The following is a 16,515-nucleotide window of genomic DNA, read 5'->3' as shown; positions in this document are numbered from 1 at the left end:
ATATATCAGTAACAGTTTGTCATGTATTAGTTTGCTGTAATTTATTTGTTTTACAAGAGGTCATTTTTACAAGTACATAGAGATATGTTCTCTGTTTTTAGAGATTCCTGGGCAAATATAATGCAGGTTTTAAAATTCTGTACTTTGTCTGAACTCCTCCATAATTTATTAAGCTCGAAGTTTTGTGTGTATCGTACTGGTTGATTCTATATCTCAGCGAGCCACAGATGTATACAAATAAAAATTTCATTACTTTTATTAAACTCTTTCTGATTTAGTTAAGAAGCATTTTACTTTGTGATTATAATTGTTTTATGAAACAAGGAGAGCCTGTTTGTGTATGCACATGCATAATAAACACATGTATGTGGTGAGACCTCACAGTATCATAAACTGTTATAATTGTGACACAAAATGTACACAATCACATGTGTTTTTTTTTTTACTATTTTAATTTTTAGATTAGATTGTTTGTGGTTTTAAGCTCATCATCATTATTTTATGGATTGTAGTAAGCTAGTTATTGGGCACACAAATCCCAAAACCAACTAACCAATTATCTTCTTTAAATAACAATGTGATGATTGTTGTACGAGTTGGATAGTTTGTGTGTCATCTAGAATCTTCCTCAAAATACTAGAGGTTTTAATGTTTTGCAAAGTTCATTGTCCATCTGAATTTTGCCAGTGGTTGACTAGTAACCTAGCTCTGTGGTTTACTGTTGGCTTACATCAATAACTTTATTGTGTATAAATGTTTAATAGGAAGGCACATTTACTTATTCTTCATAAGTTCACATAGTTTTATAATTTTTGGATTCTGTTTATAACTTAGTTTAATTGTTTATCTTCTTAACATCACTTGTTCCTCAAAATAAATATCTCAACTATGTAAAGTAATGCAGTGGAATAACCCCAACTGGCGAAAACAGTAACATGAGGTAGTTTAGAGATTGGTGATAGTAGGAAGGTTAATTCTCTCCTTAGGCTTAACCTTTAGGAGTAGAAACACTTGATAATCACAAAAGTGAGCTGTGTGCTCATGTTAATGTCTCCTGTGTGGTCAGAAATATGATTTTCTCAGGTGCAGATACTTTGTCATCTTCAGCCTGTAGATTTATATAATCTTCAATGGGTTATTTGAATCCTTCAGTAGCCGGTCATTGCTGCATGGATATCTTGTTGTATGGGTGCCCTTGTCACATTAGTATTGATTGAGATCCAAGGCTTTGTGGGTTACTAAATACCCATGTTCAAGTTAAGCAAGGCTGTTGATAACCACACATTAGGTGTCATGAAATCATAATGAAAACAACAACAACAACAACAACCACCACGACCACCATTATTATCATCACTACATTTTCTTTTAATTTGCTGCTTCTTCTTCTCCTTCTCCTCTATATTTCCACCCCCTCTGTTCCCCTCTAGAAGTGACAAAGAAAAAGTGACTGGGTAGTGAATTTTCTGTGCACCTCAAACCTTTACTGCATTGTGAAATTGACTTTTGTTTTATATCAAAGAATATTGACTTTTATTATGGACTTTGTCAAAATGAATGCTCTTTGATGTTCCTCTAGACAATGAGGTAAGTGCCATATTAATTGTTAGAAATAGAACTGCTCTTGCACATGATAAGAGGATGACAGATGAGGACAGGATAAATGCATTTTAGTAGAATGCAGGCCCAATCGTTGGGGAAAAACAGCAGCACTGACATCTGAGTTCAATCATGATGTGCAATTGCTAATCAAGGTTTTGGCAACTTAATTTGTGTGTATTTATATTGATCTGTGGTTATCAGCTACCTCGAGGGAGTGAACTCGTGTGCTGTGAATTATGTTGTGTGTATTTGTATTACACCTGGTTGTGATTTGTATTTGTATTTTTTAACTGTTTGTGTATTCTTGGTATATTGTGGAAAACTACTTTAGAGATGCACTTAGTCTCGACTGTGTGCTAGACGGCGGTCTTTAAACATAGTCTGGGTTATCTCACTGTCTCGCATGTTAGGTCACTGCATGTGAAGCTACTTGTATACAAGTATAAATAACAGAAGAATTTTATTACTTTGTAGTGAGAAAATTGAAAAGCTAGAAAACTAAATGTAGACATTCATGCAAAACATGTCTGGATGTAGAAATACTTACAAAGTATTTTAATGAAAATAATCAATTTTTGAAAACATAATGTAAGTGGATGGATAAAAAATCTACACACCAAGTGACAGCAGGAAAATGCACATATAAAAGGTATTAGGTATGCAAGCTTTCGGAGCCAGTGGCTCCTCCTCCTAGCAGAGGGGCTGAAGGAGGAGGAAGGGTGTGAAGGAAAACGACTGGTGAGGTTTAGGAAAAGGGGCAGAGTTTGGAAAAGTCACCCAGAACCCTGGGTCAGGCTAGATTTACTGTACGGGAAGAGAAGGAAAGACAGATTGTCGTGGACTGCACCAGGCGAGATTTGAAAACTTGAGAGCTTAAACGTGGAAGAAAGGGTAATATGCGATACAGAGATTGGTGCTAAAACATCATGCATGACTTAATAAGAGTGAAAAGCTAAGTGCATTGTATGTGATAGAGATGGGGAGGGCGGATGACAAAAAATACACAGGTCAGAAAACAAAAGATATGGAAAACTAAAACAGTGTGAAAAAAGGAATAATTGTTACTGCGGAAAAATACTGAGACCAAAGAAATTAATGTAAATTAAGGGCAGATGGGTGGTGAGAACCAAGGACACATTATAGTGCTAGTTCCCACCTGTGGAGTTCTGAGACACAGGTGTCTGGCGGAAGAATCCAGATTGCACATGTGGTCCTGACTGTCATGCTGTAGTGCGTGCTCTGCAACAGAATATTGTGCGTTACCAGTATACATCCTCTACCAGTACCTGTTCATCCTAACTGATTATTTGGTAGTAGTCATGCCGATGTAAAAGATGTGTTTACATAACAGTTGGTGTAAGACATGTGTCGTTTCACAGTGGCTCTCCCTTTGATAGTATGTGTTTTGCCACTACAGGGCTGGTACATGTGTTGGTAGGAGGGTGCGTAGGGCAGGCCTTGCAGTGGGGCAGTCAGAGGGGTAGTAGCCATAGGGCACGGAGATGGGTGCAGGAGGAGCATAGGGCCTGACAAGGACATTGTGGAGATTGGGAGAGTGATGAAATGGGACCTACCACTGTGGTACTTGACCGACAGAAGTATGTAAATGAAAGCCTATGCCAGCTGTCTGACACCTCTGCATACAGCATCTGCCATCAAGATCCCACCCCTGTGATTCAAACTGACCTCCAGTTCCTCCTTAAAACATCAGGCCCCTCACAAAGACGAACACCTGAATCCATAGAACTTCTTACCCCACCCAAACCACACACCCTCACCTTTTACCGTGTTCCTAAGATCCACAAACCATATCATCCTGGCTGTCCCATAGTTGTTAGATTCAAAACGCCCACTGAACATATATCTGCCTTAGTTGATCAATACCTGCAACCCATAGTACAAAGACTTCCCTCCTATATAAAAGTCACCAACCATTTTGGTTGTCTGAAATCAAACATTCCCCACGTATGTAGTCTGTCTGCTGCTGAACATTTCCTCAGTCAGTGCCCACCTGATTTCAAGCCTGTGTCATCATTCCTGCTCACCATAATCAACTTTATACCTACCACATTTGAGGGGCAGACATACAGACAGGCCGTGGGAACCAGGGTGTCTCCTCCTTATGCTAACCTTTTCATGGGTCACTTGGACGGGACTTTCCTGAGATCCATAAGCCTTCACCTGCTGGTTAGGTTTAGATATGTTGATGACATCTTTGCCATATGGACTCACGGAGAGGCTGACATGTTAAAATTCCTGGAATCTCTAAATACATTCTCCCAACTAAATTTCACATGGTCTTGTTCTGAATCCCATGCCACTTTCCTTGATGTTGATCTCATCCTCACAGAAGACCAGTTACATGATTCCATCCACACTAAACCTACTAACCAACAAGAGTACTTACATTTTGATGATTGCCATCCTTTCTATGTCAAATATTCCCTCCCATAAAGCCTTGATATTTGAGGCGAACATATTTGTTCAGATGCAGACTCTTTTCAGCAATACACCACCGTTCTCACCTCAGCCTTCACTGGACATGATTACCCCACCAGCCTAGTTCAAAAATGGATTCCTGTGTTATCACATCCAATCCTGGTACTGCTGATCCCTCCAAAAAACAGCTTACAAGTACACCACTTGTCACCCAGCATTATCCTGCTGCAATGTATTAAACATCTGACAAGGCCATGACTTCCTAAAATCATGTCCTTAAATGAGGTCCATTCTGTCTGAGGTTTTGCCCACCGCACCTAGAATGGCTTTTTATCACCCTCCTGATCTCCACAGTGTCCATGTCAGACCCTATGCTCCTTCTGCACCCATCTCCCTACCCTATGGCTCCTACCTCTGTCCCTGTCTTCAGTGAAAGACCTGCCCTATGCACCCTCCTGCCACTACCTGTTATGTAAACATTGATTGGCCTTTTACGTCAGCATGACTACCAACAAATTATCAGTTAGAATGAACAGGTACAGGCAGAGGGTGTGTACTGGCAACACAAAATATTCTGTTGCAGAGCATGCTCCACAACATGACAGTCATGACCTTGGTGCCTGTTTCACCACTCATGCAATCTAGATTCTTCCCCCCGAAACCTGTGTCTTAAAACTCTGCAGGTGAGAACTGGCATTAAAATGTGTCTTTGGTTCTCACCACCCACCTAGCCTTAATTTATGTTAATTTCTTTGGTCTCAGTATTTCTTCACAGTTACAATTTCTTTCTTCATACAGTTTTAGTTTTCTACATCCTTCGTTTTCTGACCTGTGTGTTTTTTGTCATCCCTCTTCCACCTCTGACACATACAGTGCCCTTAGCTTTTCACTCTTGTTAACTCATACATGATATTTTAGCAGTAATCTCTGTCTTGCATGTTACCCTTTCTTCCACCTTTAAGCTCCAAAGTTTTCAAATCTCGCCCTGTGCAGTCCACAACAATCTATCTTTCCTTCTCACCCATCCAGTAAGTCTAGCCTGACACAGGTTTCGGGGTGACTTTCCGAAACTCTATCCCTTTTCCTAAACCTCACCAGTACTTTTTCTTCACCCCTCTTCCTTCCCATTCATCCCTTCTGCCAGAAGAAGGAGCAACTGGTTCCAAAAGCTTGCGTATGTAATACTGTTTACAAAGTCTATGATATGCTTTTTATGCAGCTCATACAAGGTTTCTATGTTTTCAGACCTATACTCAGTACATTCCTCTGTCAGTTTATGATCTTCAGACATGGATGGGAGCACCATCTATTTACATCTATGATTGCTCAAATGCAGGAATCATAGTTGACTCGTTTAAACAGTTTGCTGATCAGCATGAAAAGGAATACAAGGTAAGTTGACTCCACATTATTTTTTAATTCAGTTTACTGAAAAATACTGTTGCTAGTACAGCTCTCTGATAAAGTGAAGCAGTCTTTCTGTCTCATTCCCAGAATTACTGCGCCCTTACTGCTGCAAGTGCAGTTTTAGGAAGTTAAAGTGGTGAGGTGAAGGTAAATATTTAGCATGGGCTAGTCATGTAGCCAGTTCCTCTCCAGATTTGCTTTATATCATAAAAGCCATGTATTATAGGGAAACTGCTGGGCATAATGTTGGGAAAGGGAGGAATGAGAAGGGAGTGAGAGTTAAGATATATCATGCCAGGGTGTAAAATGTACCTACCTTCAGGAATGACTATAATCCCACAGTGTGGAACAGAAAGGGGAAAAAAATTACAGGTGGAATGTGGAGAATCCAGAGTAGAAAGAGGTAAGGATGGGTTACACAGAATGAATTAGGAATTTAACAGGGAGCAAAAGACTGAATGGGAAGGGAGAGGTAGACATAAAATGGGGCAGTGGTTGGTGTGAATGAAGTATACAGACTAGTGAATGGTTGAGGCTTGTAAGAAAAGACATTGATGTTGCATAGGTTGAAAAGGCAGTAGAATACCACTTTGAAAGGGATAGAAAATATAGTGGAGAAAATACCCCTCATTTCAGGACAAGATGATAGGCAGTTGTTGGAGAATGTAATTCCATTCTTTCAGCTAGTATTGAGTAATATAACCAGACGTTTTTTGTGACAGTTGCCAGATGCACAAAAATATTATAATCATAAAACACCAGTTGACGATTGAAGTGCAAGATCGTTCTGTAACTACACTCATCATCTTCTCCTCAAGACTCAGCTCCCATTACCGAGTCTATCAAAGACAAACCCATTTCTGAAATCAGTCACATCTATACCAAATTCACTGTAACAATTGCATAGTGCTTTATGTGGTTGTGACCCTGCATGAGGTATCCACCCGCATGAATGACAACTACAAATTGCATAGCATGCTGTTCTATTTGATGTGGTTGGTTTCAGCCACTGCTTTATAACCTGGTTCAACCTGAGTCACCTCCGCTGATCCAAGCATTTCTCAGTTTGAAATGTGTAGGTGGGAACCATGAATCATGGACCTTGCCCTTGGTGGGGAGGCTTGCATGCCTCAGCGATACAGATAGCCGTACCGCAGATGCAACCACAACGGAGGGGTATCTGTTGAGAGGCCAGACAAACGTGTAGTTCCTGAAGAGGGGCAGTAGCCTTTTCAGTAGTTGCAGGGCCAACGTTCTGGATGATTGACTGATCTGGCCTTGTAGCATTAACCCAAACGGCCATGCTGTGATGGTACTGCTGAAATATGGTCTCCCGACAGAGACACAAAGTTGAAATATGCTCACTATTTTTTATTTACTTAAATTTGGCATATTTCGTGACAGTACCTTTTCCATTAGATGTTTACAAGGCGATATTGGTCTTGGCTTCAGTTGTCTAGTGGAAGTATGATTCCACAATGCATCTTATTACAACTGCTCCCCAGGGCTTTTGCTGTTATGGACATATACAACAAAATCCCGACCACTCTCAGTAATGGATCTGTATTACACAATTAGTACATTAATGATGCAGTCTGATAACCTCTTCCAAATTTGGACTCTTTGAATCTGTGGATTTGTTACTGGCTGTTGTTGCAATGATTCTTCCCCATCAATCTCATACACAAAAAATTCAAGTAAAGAAATTATTTGACATGACAAATATACACGGTATAAAACATACATGAGAAATATTCTAACATACAGCATACAGATTGAAAATAATAGAAAGGTAAAACTCATTTCCTAGAATAAGATTTAAATTTTTTTTATATTAATGTTAATTTCATTATGCTTACATATTGTACAGTAAAAATGATACTGGACATATGTAGTGTAGTGTTTTTTTTTCTATATATTTGCCTTATATATATATATATATATATATATATATATATATATATATATATATATATATATATATATATATATATATATATATATAAAAAAAAAGGAATGACTCCTTACCCTCTCCCTTAAAACCCACATCCTTTCGTCTTTCCCTCTCCTTCCCTCTTTCCTGATGAGGCAACAGTTTGTTGCGAAAGCTTGAATTTTGTGTGTATGTTTGTGTTTGTTTGTGTGTCTATCGACGTGCCAGCGCTTTCGTTTGGTAAGTCACATCATCTTTGTTTTTAGATATATTTTTCCCACGTGGAATGTTTCCCTCTATATATATATATATATAATGGAAGGAAACATTCCACGTGGGAAAAATTATATATAAAAACAAAGATGAGGTGACTTACCGAACAAAAGCGCTGGCAGGTCGATAGACACACAAACACACACACAAAATTCAAGCTTTCGCAACAAACTGTTGCCTCATCAGGAAAGAGGGAAGGAGAGGGGAAGACGAAAGGAAGTGGGTTTTAAAGGAGAGGGTAAGGAGTCATTCCAATCCCGGGAGCGGAAAGACTTACCTTGGGGGAAAAAAGGACAGGTATACACTCGCACACACGCACATATCCATCCACACATACAGACACAAGCAGACATATTTAAAGACCCAAGGTAAGTCTTTCCGCTCCCGGGATTGGAATGACTCCTTATATATATATATATATATATATATATATATATATATATATATATATATAAAAATTGAAGCGATTTCACAGGTCTACAATAACTTTATTATTTGAGATATTTTCACAATGCTTTGCACACACATACAAAAACTCATAAAGTTTTTTTAGGCATTCACAAATGTTCGATATGTGCCCCTTTAGTGATTCGGCAGACATCAAGCCGATAATCAAGTTCCTCCCGCACTCAGCGCAGCATGTCCCCATCAATGAGTTCGAAAGCATCGTTGATGCGAGCTCGCAGTTCTGGCATGTTTCTTGGTAGAGGTGGTTTAAACACTGAATCTTTCACATAACCCCACAGAAAGAAATCGCATGGGGTTACGTTGGGAGAGTGTGGAGGCCATGACATGAATTGCTGATCATGATCTCCACCACGACCGATCCATCGGTTTTCCAATCTCCTGTTTAAGAAATGCCGAACATCGTGATGGAAGTGCAGTGGAGCACCATCCTGTTGAAAGATGAAGTCGGCGCTGTCGGTCTCCAGTTGTGGCATGAGCCAATTTTCCAGCATGTCCAGATACACGTATCCTGTAACGTTTTTTTCGCAGAAGAAAAAGGGGCGGTAAACTTTAAACCGTGAGATTGCACAAAACACGTTAACTTTTGGTGAATTGCGAATTTGCTGCACGAATGCGTGAGGATTCTCTACCGCCCAGATTCGCACGTTGTGTCTGTTCACTTCACCATTAACAAGAAATGTTGCTTCATCACTGAAAACAAGTTTCGCACTGAACGCATCCTCTTCCATGAGCTGTTGCAACCGCGCCGAAAATTCAAAGCGTTTGACTTTGTCATCGGGTGTCAGGGCTTGTAGCAATTGCAAACGGTAAGGCTTCTGCTTTAGCCTTTTCCGTAAGATTTTCCAAACCGTTGACTGTGGTACGTTTAGCTCCCTGCTTGCTTTATTCGTCGACTTCCGCGGGCTACGTGTGAAACTTGCCCGCACGCGTTCAACCGTTTCTTCGCTCACTGCAGGCCGACCCGTTGATTTCCCGTTACAGAGGCCTCCAGAAGCTTTAGACTGCGCATACCATCGCCGAATGGAGTTAGCAGTTGGTGGATCTTTGTTGAACTTCGTCCTGAAGTGTCGTTGCACTGTTATGACTGACTGATGTGAGTGCATTTCAAGCACGACATACGCTTTCTCGGCTCCTGTTGCCATTTTGTCTCACTGCGCTCTCGAGCGCTCTGGCGGCAGAAACCTGAAGAGCGGCTTCAGCCGAACATAACTTTGAGTTTTTCTACGTATCTGTAGTGTTTCGTGACCATATGTCAATGAATGGAACTACAGTGAATTTATGAAATCGCTTCAATCATTTGTAATAGCCCTGTGTGTGTGTGTGTGTGTGTGTGTGTGTGTGTGTGTATATATATATATATATAACTTCTGATTTTTAAAATTTTTTTTTACTCATGGTTTTTTTTGTATATTTTTTTTGCTTATGATTTTCTTTTTAAAATTTTTTTTACTCATGTTTTTTTTATTTTGTATTTTTTTTGCTTATGGTTTTCTTTTTTCTTTTTTTTTTTTGTACAGCTAAAGATACATCAGTATTATCTAAATTTTTGCAATTATTTATGTACACATGCCTCTCTACTACAATATTACTACAAGTCACATTCTTGTGAAGAGTAATTTCGCTCCCCAGATCAGTATAAAGAACAATAAATTGCTCATATATCATGAGGCTTTATCTAAAATTGGTTTTGAAACTTATACCTTTGCATGCATGTCCTCACATGCGTGCCTTCACCCACAGGAAAGACTTAGCTTCCAAAAATTAGAAAAATTCAGAAATGCTCACTAGGGAGACTTTTTTTTTGTAAAAAAGTAAAAATAAATCTTTCTCTCATTCTTTGTTACAACAGTGTTTTTTCATCAGTTTCAATTAACACATGACTTCAAATTATTAATTTATACGTGCAAATACACTCCTGGAAATTGAAATAAGAACACCGTGAATTCATTGTCCCAGGAAGGGGAAACTTTATTGACACATTCCTGGGGTCAGATACATCACATGGTCACACTGACAGAACCACAGGCACATAGACACAGGCAACAGAGCATGCACAATGTCGGCACTAGTACAGTGTATATCCACCTTTCGCAGCAATGCAGGCTGCTGTTCTCCCATGGAGACGATCGTAGAGATGCTGGATGTAGTCCTGTGGAACGGCTTGCCATGCCATTTCCACCTGGCGCCTCAGTTGGACCAGCGTTCGTGCTGGACGTGCAGACCGCGTGAGACGACGCTTCATCCAGTCCCAAACATGCTCAATGGGGGACAGATCCGGAGATCTTGCTGGCCCGGGTAGTTGACTTACACCTTCTAGAGCACGTTGGGTGGCACGGGATACATGCGGACGTGCATTGTCCTGTTGGAACAGCAAGTTCCCTTGCCGGTCTAGGAATGGTAGAACGATGGGTTCGATGGCGGTTTGGATGTACCGTGCACTATTCAGTGTCCCCTCGACGATCACCAGTGGTGTACGGCCAGTGTAGGAGATCGCTCCCCACACCATGATGCCGGGTGTTGGCCCTGTGTGCCTCGGTCGTATGCAGTCCTGATTGTGGCGCTCACCTGCATGGCGCCAAACACGCATACGACCATCATTGGCACCAAGGCAGAAGCGACTCTCATCGCTGAAGATGACACGTCTCCATTCGTCCCTCCATTCACGCCTGTCGCGACACCACTGGAGGCGGGCTGCACGATGTTGGGGCGTGAGCGGAAGACGGCCTAACGGTGTGCGGGACCGTAGCCCAGCTTCATGGAGACGGTTGCGAATGGTCCTCGCCGATACCCCAGGAGCAACAGTGTCCCTAATTTGCTGGGAAGTGGCGGTGCGGTCCCCTACGGCACTGCGAAGGATCCTACGGTCTTGGCGTGCATCCGTGCGTCGCTGCGGTCCGGTCCCAGGTCGACGGGCACGTGCACCTTCCGCCGACCACTGGCGACAACATCCATATACTGTGGAGACCTCACGCCCCACGTGTTGAGCAATTCGGCGGTACGTCCACCCGGCCTCCCGCATGCCTACTATACGCCCTCTCCCAACGTCCGTCAACTGCACATACGGTTCACGTCCACGCTGTCGCGGCATGCTACCAGTATTAAAGACTGCGATGGAGCTCCGTATGCCACGGCAAACTGGCTGACACTGACGGCGGCGGTGCACAAATGCTGCGCAGCTAGCGCCATTCGACGGCCAACACCGTGGTTCCTGGTGTGTCCGTTGTGCCGTGCGTGTGATCATTGCTTGTACAGCCCTCTTGCAGTGTCCGGAGCAAGTATGGTGGGTCTGACACACCGGTGTCAATGTGTTCTTTTTTCCATTTCCAGGAGTGTATACATACTTGGTTGTACAGGTAGTTTTGTTCTAACAAGCATATTCCAGTGGAGGACTTTTGTTTTAGATGATAATAGGTTATTTAAATTTTGAAATTATGATTTCTGTTTATATAGTTTCAAAGAGACAACATTCCTGAGACCAAATAATTTCTTTGACTTAGGATACACCAAACGATACGCATTAGGGTGTGGATTTTCTATGACTTCAAAAGGCCCAATATAGATATCAAAGAATTTTTTAATTTCTGAAGTTAACATTTTTGATTTTTCATGAGATTTGACCAGAACAAGATCCCCAATTTTGAAAGTGGTTAATTTTACCCTATTGTTATGTCTTTTATTCCTCTTTTTCCCCTTGTTTCGTCATAGTTTCCCTGACAATATCTTCTCTCTCTTGCATAGTTACAGGTGCACATTTAGGAAATTCAATAAGTTCTGATATACGATTTGGAGGTCTAATATTAAACATAATCTCATACGGTGAAAATCCTGTGGAACTATGTTGTAGGCTATTCATAATATCTTCAAAATTTCGAATGTGCTCAATCCAGGTTGGATGTTTATGGCTACAGTAGGTTCTACAAAGTCTCCCAATTTCCCTCATATATCTTTCTGCAGGATTGGTGGATGGAGAATAAACAGATATAAGTATATGCTTCAATTTTGATCTTTCAATAAACTTTTTCCAAATTTTAGAGGTGAACTGTGGACCATTATCTGATAATATAGCTTTTGGTTTACCCACCTGTGCGAAATAATCTCTTTCAATTTTTATTATAATTTCATGGCTAGTAGCTTTTTTCACTGGATATAGTTTAATTAATTTTGAAAATACATCTACCATAACAAATATGTAACAGTGACCACCTTTGGTAACATTCCATATAAGTCCACTGCGATAAGATCTAAAAGTTTTTCCGGATTGCTCACTTTAACTCTCTGACATTTGTCACAGGTTGCCAATTCTTTTCTTAACTTCTTTCCAATATTGTAAAAATAAACATTTTCTTGTATCTTTTGAATGCACTTCTGTATCCTACAATGACCAAAACTTTGATGTATGTAAATGATCAGCATCTGCCTCTGGCCAATACAGTTTCCAGTTATCAGAATCTAAGTTTCTCATACCCCTTCTTGCCTAAACATTCTTTGATTAATTTCCAACTCTGATCCAAATTTTGATTTTTTCTAATTTTGTTACACATAGCTCTAATTGTTTTCTCATTTTCCACCCTTTTCAGGTATCTAATTTTAAATTGCTTTTCCTCCTCTTGTTCAAAAATCTCCTTTTCTCCCCCTGTTGGTAACCTTGAAAGTGAATCAGCTACGACATTCTCAGAACCTTTTATGTGTTTGATTACAAAGTCAAACTGTTGCAGAAATATTGCCCATCTGGTCAATCTACTGTGGTATAATTTACACTCTTGTAAGTGACTCAAAGCTTTGTGATCCGAAAATACTATGGTTTTATGTCCAATAAGGTAAATTCTAAATTTTGTAAAAGCCCAATGAATTGTCAAAAGTTCCTTCTCTGTGACTGTATAATTTTTTTCATGCTTGAGCAACATTCTGCTTGCAAATGCTATGGTACAATGTATCTTAACTCCATTCTCTACGCTTTCTTGAAATAACTCTGCTCCAAGCCCATAATTACTGCTATCAGTGGTCAAACAAAATGGTAAATTAAAATCAGGTCTGTGTAATAAGTGTTGCTTCCTCAACTCGTGCTTAATTTTATCAAATTCTTCCTGACAACTTTTATCCCAAACCCAAACAGTGTTTTTCTTAAGTATCTGACTTAAACATGGTGCATTCAGACTCTGATCACTTATATGTTTTCGGTAATAACCGCATAACCCAAAGAACGACTTTAATTGTTTTTTAGTCTTAGGAATAGGAATTTCTGAAATTGCTTTAATTTTTTCTGGATCTGCCAAAATTCCCTTGTCTGTGACAACATGACCCAAAAATTTTAATTCAGAAACTGCAAATTTACATTTCTCTAATTTCAGTGTCATCCCCCCTTTTCTAAGTTTTTCACAAACTGACTTCAAAATCGAAAAATGTTCCTCCCAATTTTGCCCTGTAACCAAAATGTCATCTACATAAATTATCAGTTTAGATGCAAGTTCTTGCCCCAGTACATGATCCAAAGCTCTTATAAATTCAGAAACAGAAGAATTTAACCCAAATGGCACAACACAATATTGGTAACTCTTACCATTGTACAAGAAAGCAGTATATTTCCTAGAATTAACCGAAAGTGGTACCTGACGAAAACCCGAAGTTAGAGCCAAACTTGACATATATTTTATATCTGTAAATTTATAGAGTAACTCATCAATATTTTCGGGATGGTCTGTCTGTATGAACAAAATTTTGTTTAAGTGTCTAGAGTCCAAAACCAATCTTACTCCACCATCTTTTTTCGAAACTACTACTAGAGGATTATTATATGCACTGATACTCCTTTCTATTATATTACATCCTTCCATCTTTTTCAGCTCTTTCTCAACAGCAGGTCTTTTTGATATTGCAGTACTGTATGGTTTTATGAAAAATGGTTCATGAGGTTTTACCTGAAGCTCACACTGATATCCCTTTACCCTACCAGGTATGTCACTGAAAACATCACTGTATTCCCACAGCAGATTTTCTAACTGTTGTTTTTGCTCCCCAGATAAATTTTGTGTTTCTGAAATTTTCAAATTTACTAAATTCCCAAATTCAACTTCATCAGTATCAAATCTATGAGTTTCAATATTCTCCAATCTATTTTCTTTTAGTAAATTGATACTGTCAAAATTTCCATTACTCTGATCACCAAGTGTGTTTACAAAATTTGTCTGAATGTATTTCCTTTCACTAGTCTCTATCAAAAGTTTTCTTCCAACCCAATCAAATGCTGTATTTACTTTTACTATCCAGTTCATACCCAAAAGAAAATCCTCATTAAATTCCTGAATTACAAAACATCCATGTGTGAACAACTTGCCTTCAACTAAAAATGTCACTAAAGCCTGGCTTTTTACCAATTTACTGCTCTTCCCAGTAGCACCTTTTATCTTTACCCCAACAACTGGCATTTCAACAAAGTCTTTCCCCACTTTAAATTTCTTGCTTAACCTTTCAGATATTCCCGAGATCTCACTTCATGTATCAAATAAACATTTACCAATCCATGACCCAATTTGAACTTTTATATAAGGACTGCAAAATTGATCACTTTTCTCAGAACCTGTATCTTCATGTAATAAATCACTTTCAATTTCACTAAACCTATACTTCTCAGAATCATATGGTATATCATTACACGTATTATTTGTCACAGTTATAAAATTTGCCCAAGATACAAAATTGTCATTAGTACTCTCTATTATCTCAAATAGCCAAGAATTTTCATGCAAATCACATTGTATACTATTGAAGTAGTTGTTGTTGTTGTTGTTGTTGTTGTTGTTGTTGTGGTCTTCAGTCCTGAGACTGGTTTGATGCAGCTCTCCATGCTACTCTGTCCTGTGCAAGCTTTTTCATCTCCCAGTACCTACTGCAACCTACATCCTTCTGAATCTGCTTAATGTATTCATCTCTTGGTCTCCTTATACGATTTTTACCCTCCACACTGCCCTCCAATACTAAATTGGTGATCCCTTGATGCCTCAGAACATGTCCTGCCAACCGATCCCTTCTTCTGGTCAAGTTGTACCACAAGCTCCTCTTCTCCCCAATTCTATTCAATACCTCCTCATTAGTTATGTGATCTACCCATCTAATCTTCAGCATTCTTCTGTAGCACCACATTTCGAAAGCTTCTATTCTCTTCTTGTCCAAACTATTTATCGTCCATGTTTCACTTCCATACATGGTTACACTCCATATGAATACTTTCAGAAATGACTTCCTGACACTTAAATCAATACTGGATGTTAACAAAGTTCTCTTCTTCAGAAACGCTTTCCTTGCCATTGCCAGCCTACATTTTATATCCTCTCTACTTCGACCATCATCAGTTATTTTGCTCCCCAAATAGCGAAACTCCTTTACTACTTTAAGTGCCTCATTTCCTAATCTAATTCCCTCAGAATCACCCGACTTAATTAGACTACATTCCATTATCCTTGTTTTGCTTTTGTTGATGTTCATCTTATATCCTCCTTTCAAGACACTGTCCATTCCATTCAACTGCTCTTCCAAGTCCTTTGCTGTCTCTGACAGAATTACAATGTCATCGGTGAATCTCAAAGTTTTTATTTCTTCTCCATGAATTTTAATACCTACTCCGAATTTTTCTTTTGTTTCCTTTACTGCTTGCTCAATATACAGATTGAACAACATCGGGGAGAGGCTACAACCCTGTCTCACTCCCTTCCCAACCACTGCTTCCCTTTCATGTCCCTCGACTCTTATAACTGCCATCTGGTTTCTGTACAAATTGTAAATAGCCTTTCGCTCCCTGTATTTTACCCCTGCCACCTTCAGAATTTGAAAGAGAGTATTCCAGTCAACATTGTCAAAAGCTTTCTCTAAGTCTACAAATGCTAGAAACGTAGGTTTGCCTGTCCTTAATCTTTCTTCTAAGATAAGTCGTAAGGTCAGTATTGCCTCACGTGTTCCAGTGTTTCTGCGGAATCCAAACTGATCTTCCCCGAGGTTGGCTTCTACTAGTTTTTCCATTCGTCTGTAAAGAATTCGTGTTAGTATTTTGCAGCTGTGACTTATTAAACTGATAGTTCGGTAATTTTCACATCTGTCAACACCTGCTTTCTTTGGGATTGGAATTATTATATTCTTCTTGAAGTCTGAGGGTATTTCGCCTGTTTCATACATCTTGCTCACCAGATGGTAGAGTTTTGTCAGGACTGGCTCTCCCAAGGCCGTCAGTAGTTCCAATGGAATGTTGTCTACTCCCGGGGCATTGTTTTGACTCAGGTCTTTCAGTGCTCTGTCAAACTCTTCACACAGTATCATATCTCCCATTTCATCTTCATCTACATCCTCTTCCATTTCCATAATATTCTCCTCAAGTACATCGCCCTTGTATAGACCCTCTATATACT

At 39.7% G+C, this 16,515-nt stretch overlaps 1 protein-coding gene across 2 annotated transcripts in view; it reads left to right on the top strand.

The window, feature by feature from the left end:
* The window catches only part of LOC124777960 (regulatory-associated protein of mTOR), a 325,695-nt gene that overhangs the window by 48,878 nt on the left and 260,302 nt on the right, over window positions 1-16,515 (top strand). For both annotated transcript variants that reach the window (XM_047253519.1, XM_047253520.1), the window contains one exon: window positions 5,287-5,433. In XM_047253519.1, coding sequence (XP_047109475.1) covers window positions 5,287-5,433 — 147 coding nt within the window. The remainder of the gene's footprint in view (window positions 1-5,286; window positions 5,434-16,515) is intronic.

Source organism: Schistocerca piceifrons, chromosome 2 (genome assembly GCF_021461385.2).
Source record: "Schistocerca piceifrons isolate TAMUIC-IGC-003096 chromosome 2, iqSchPice1.1, whole genome shotgun sequence".
Taxonomy (NCBI): Eukaryota; Metazoa; Arthropoda; class Insecta; order Orthoptera; family Acrididae; genus Schistocerca; species Schistocerca piceifrons.
This window is presented reverse-complemented; position numbering and strand designations above follow the sequence as displayed.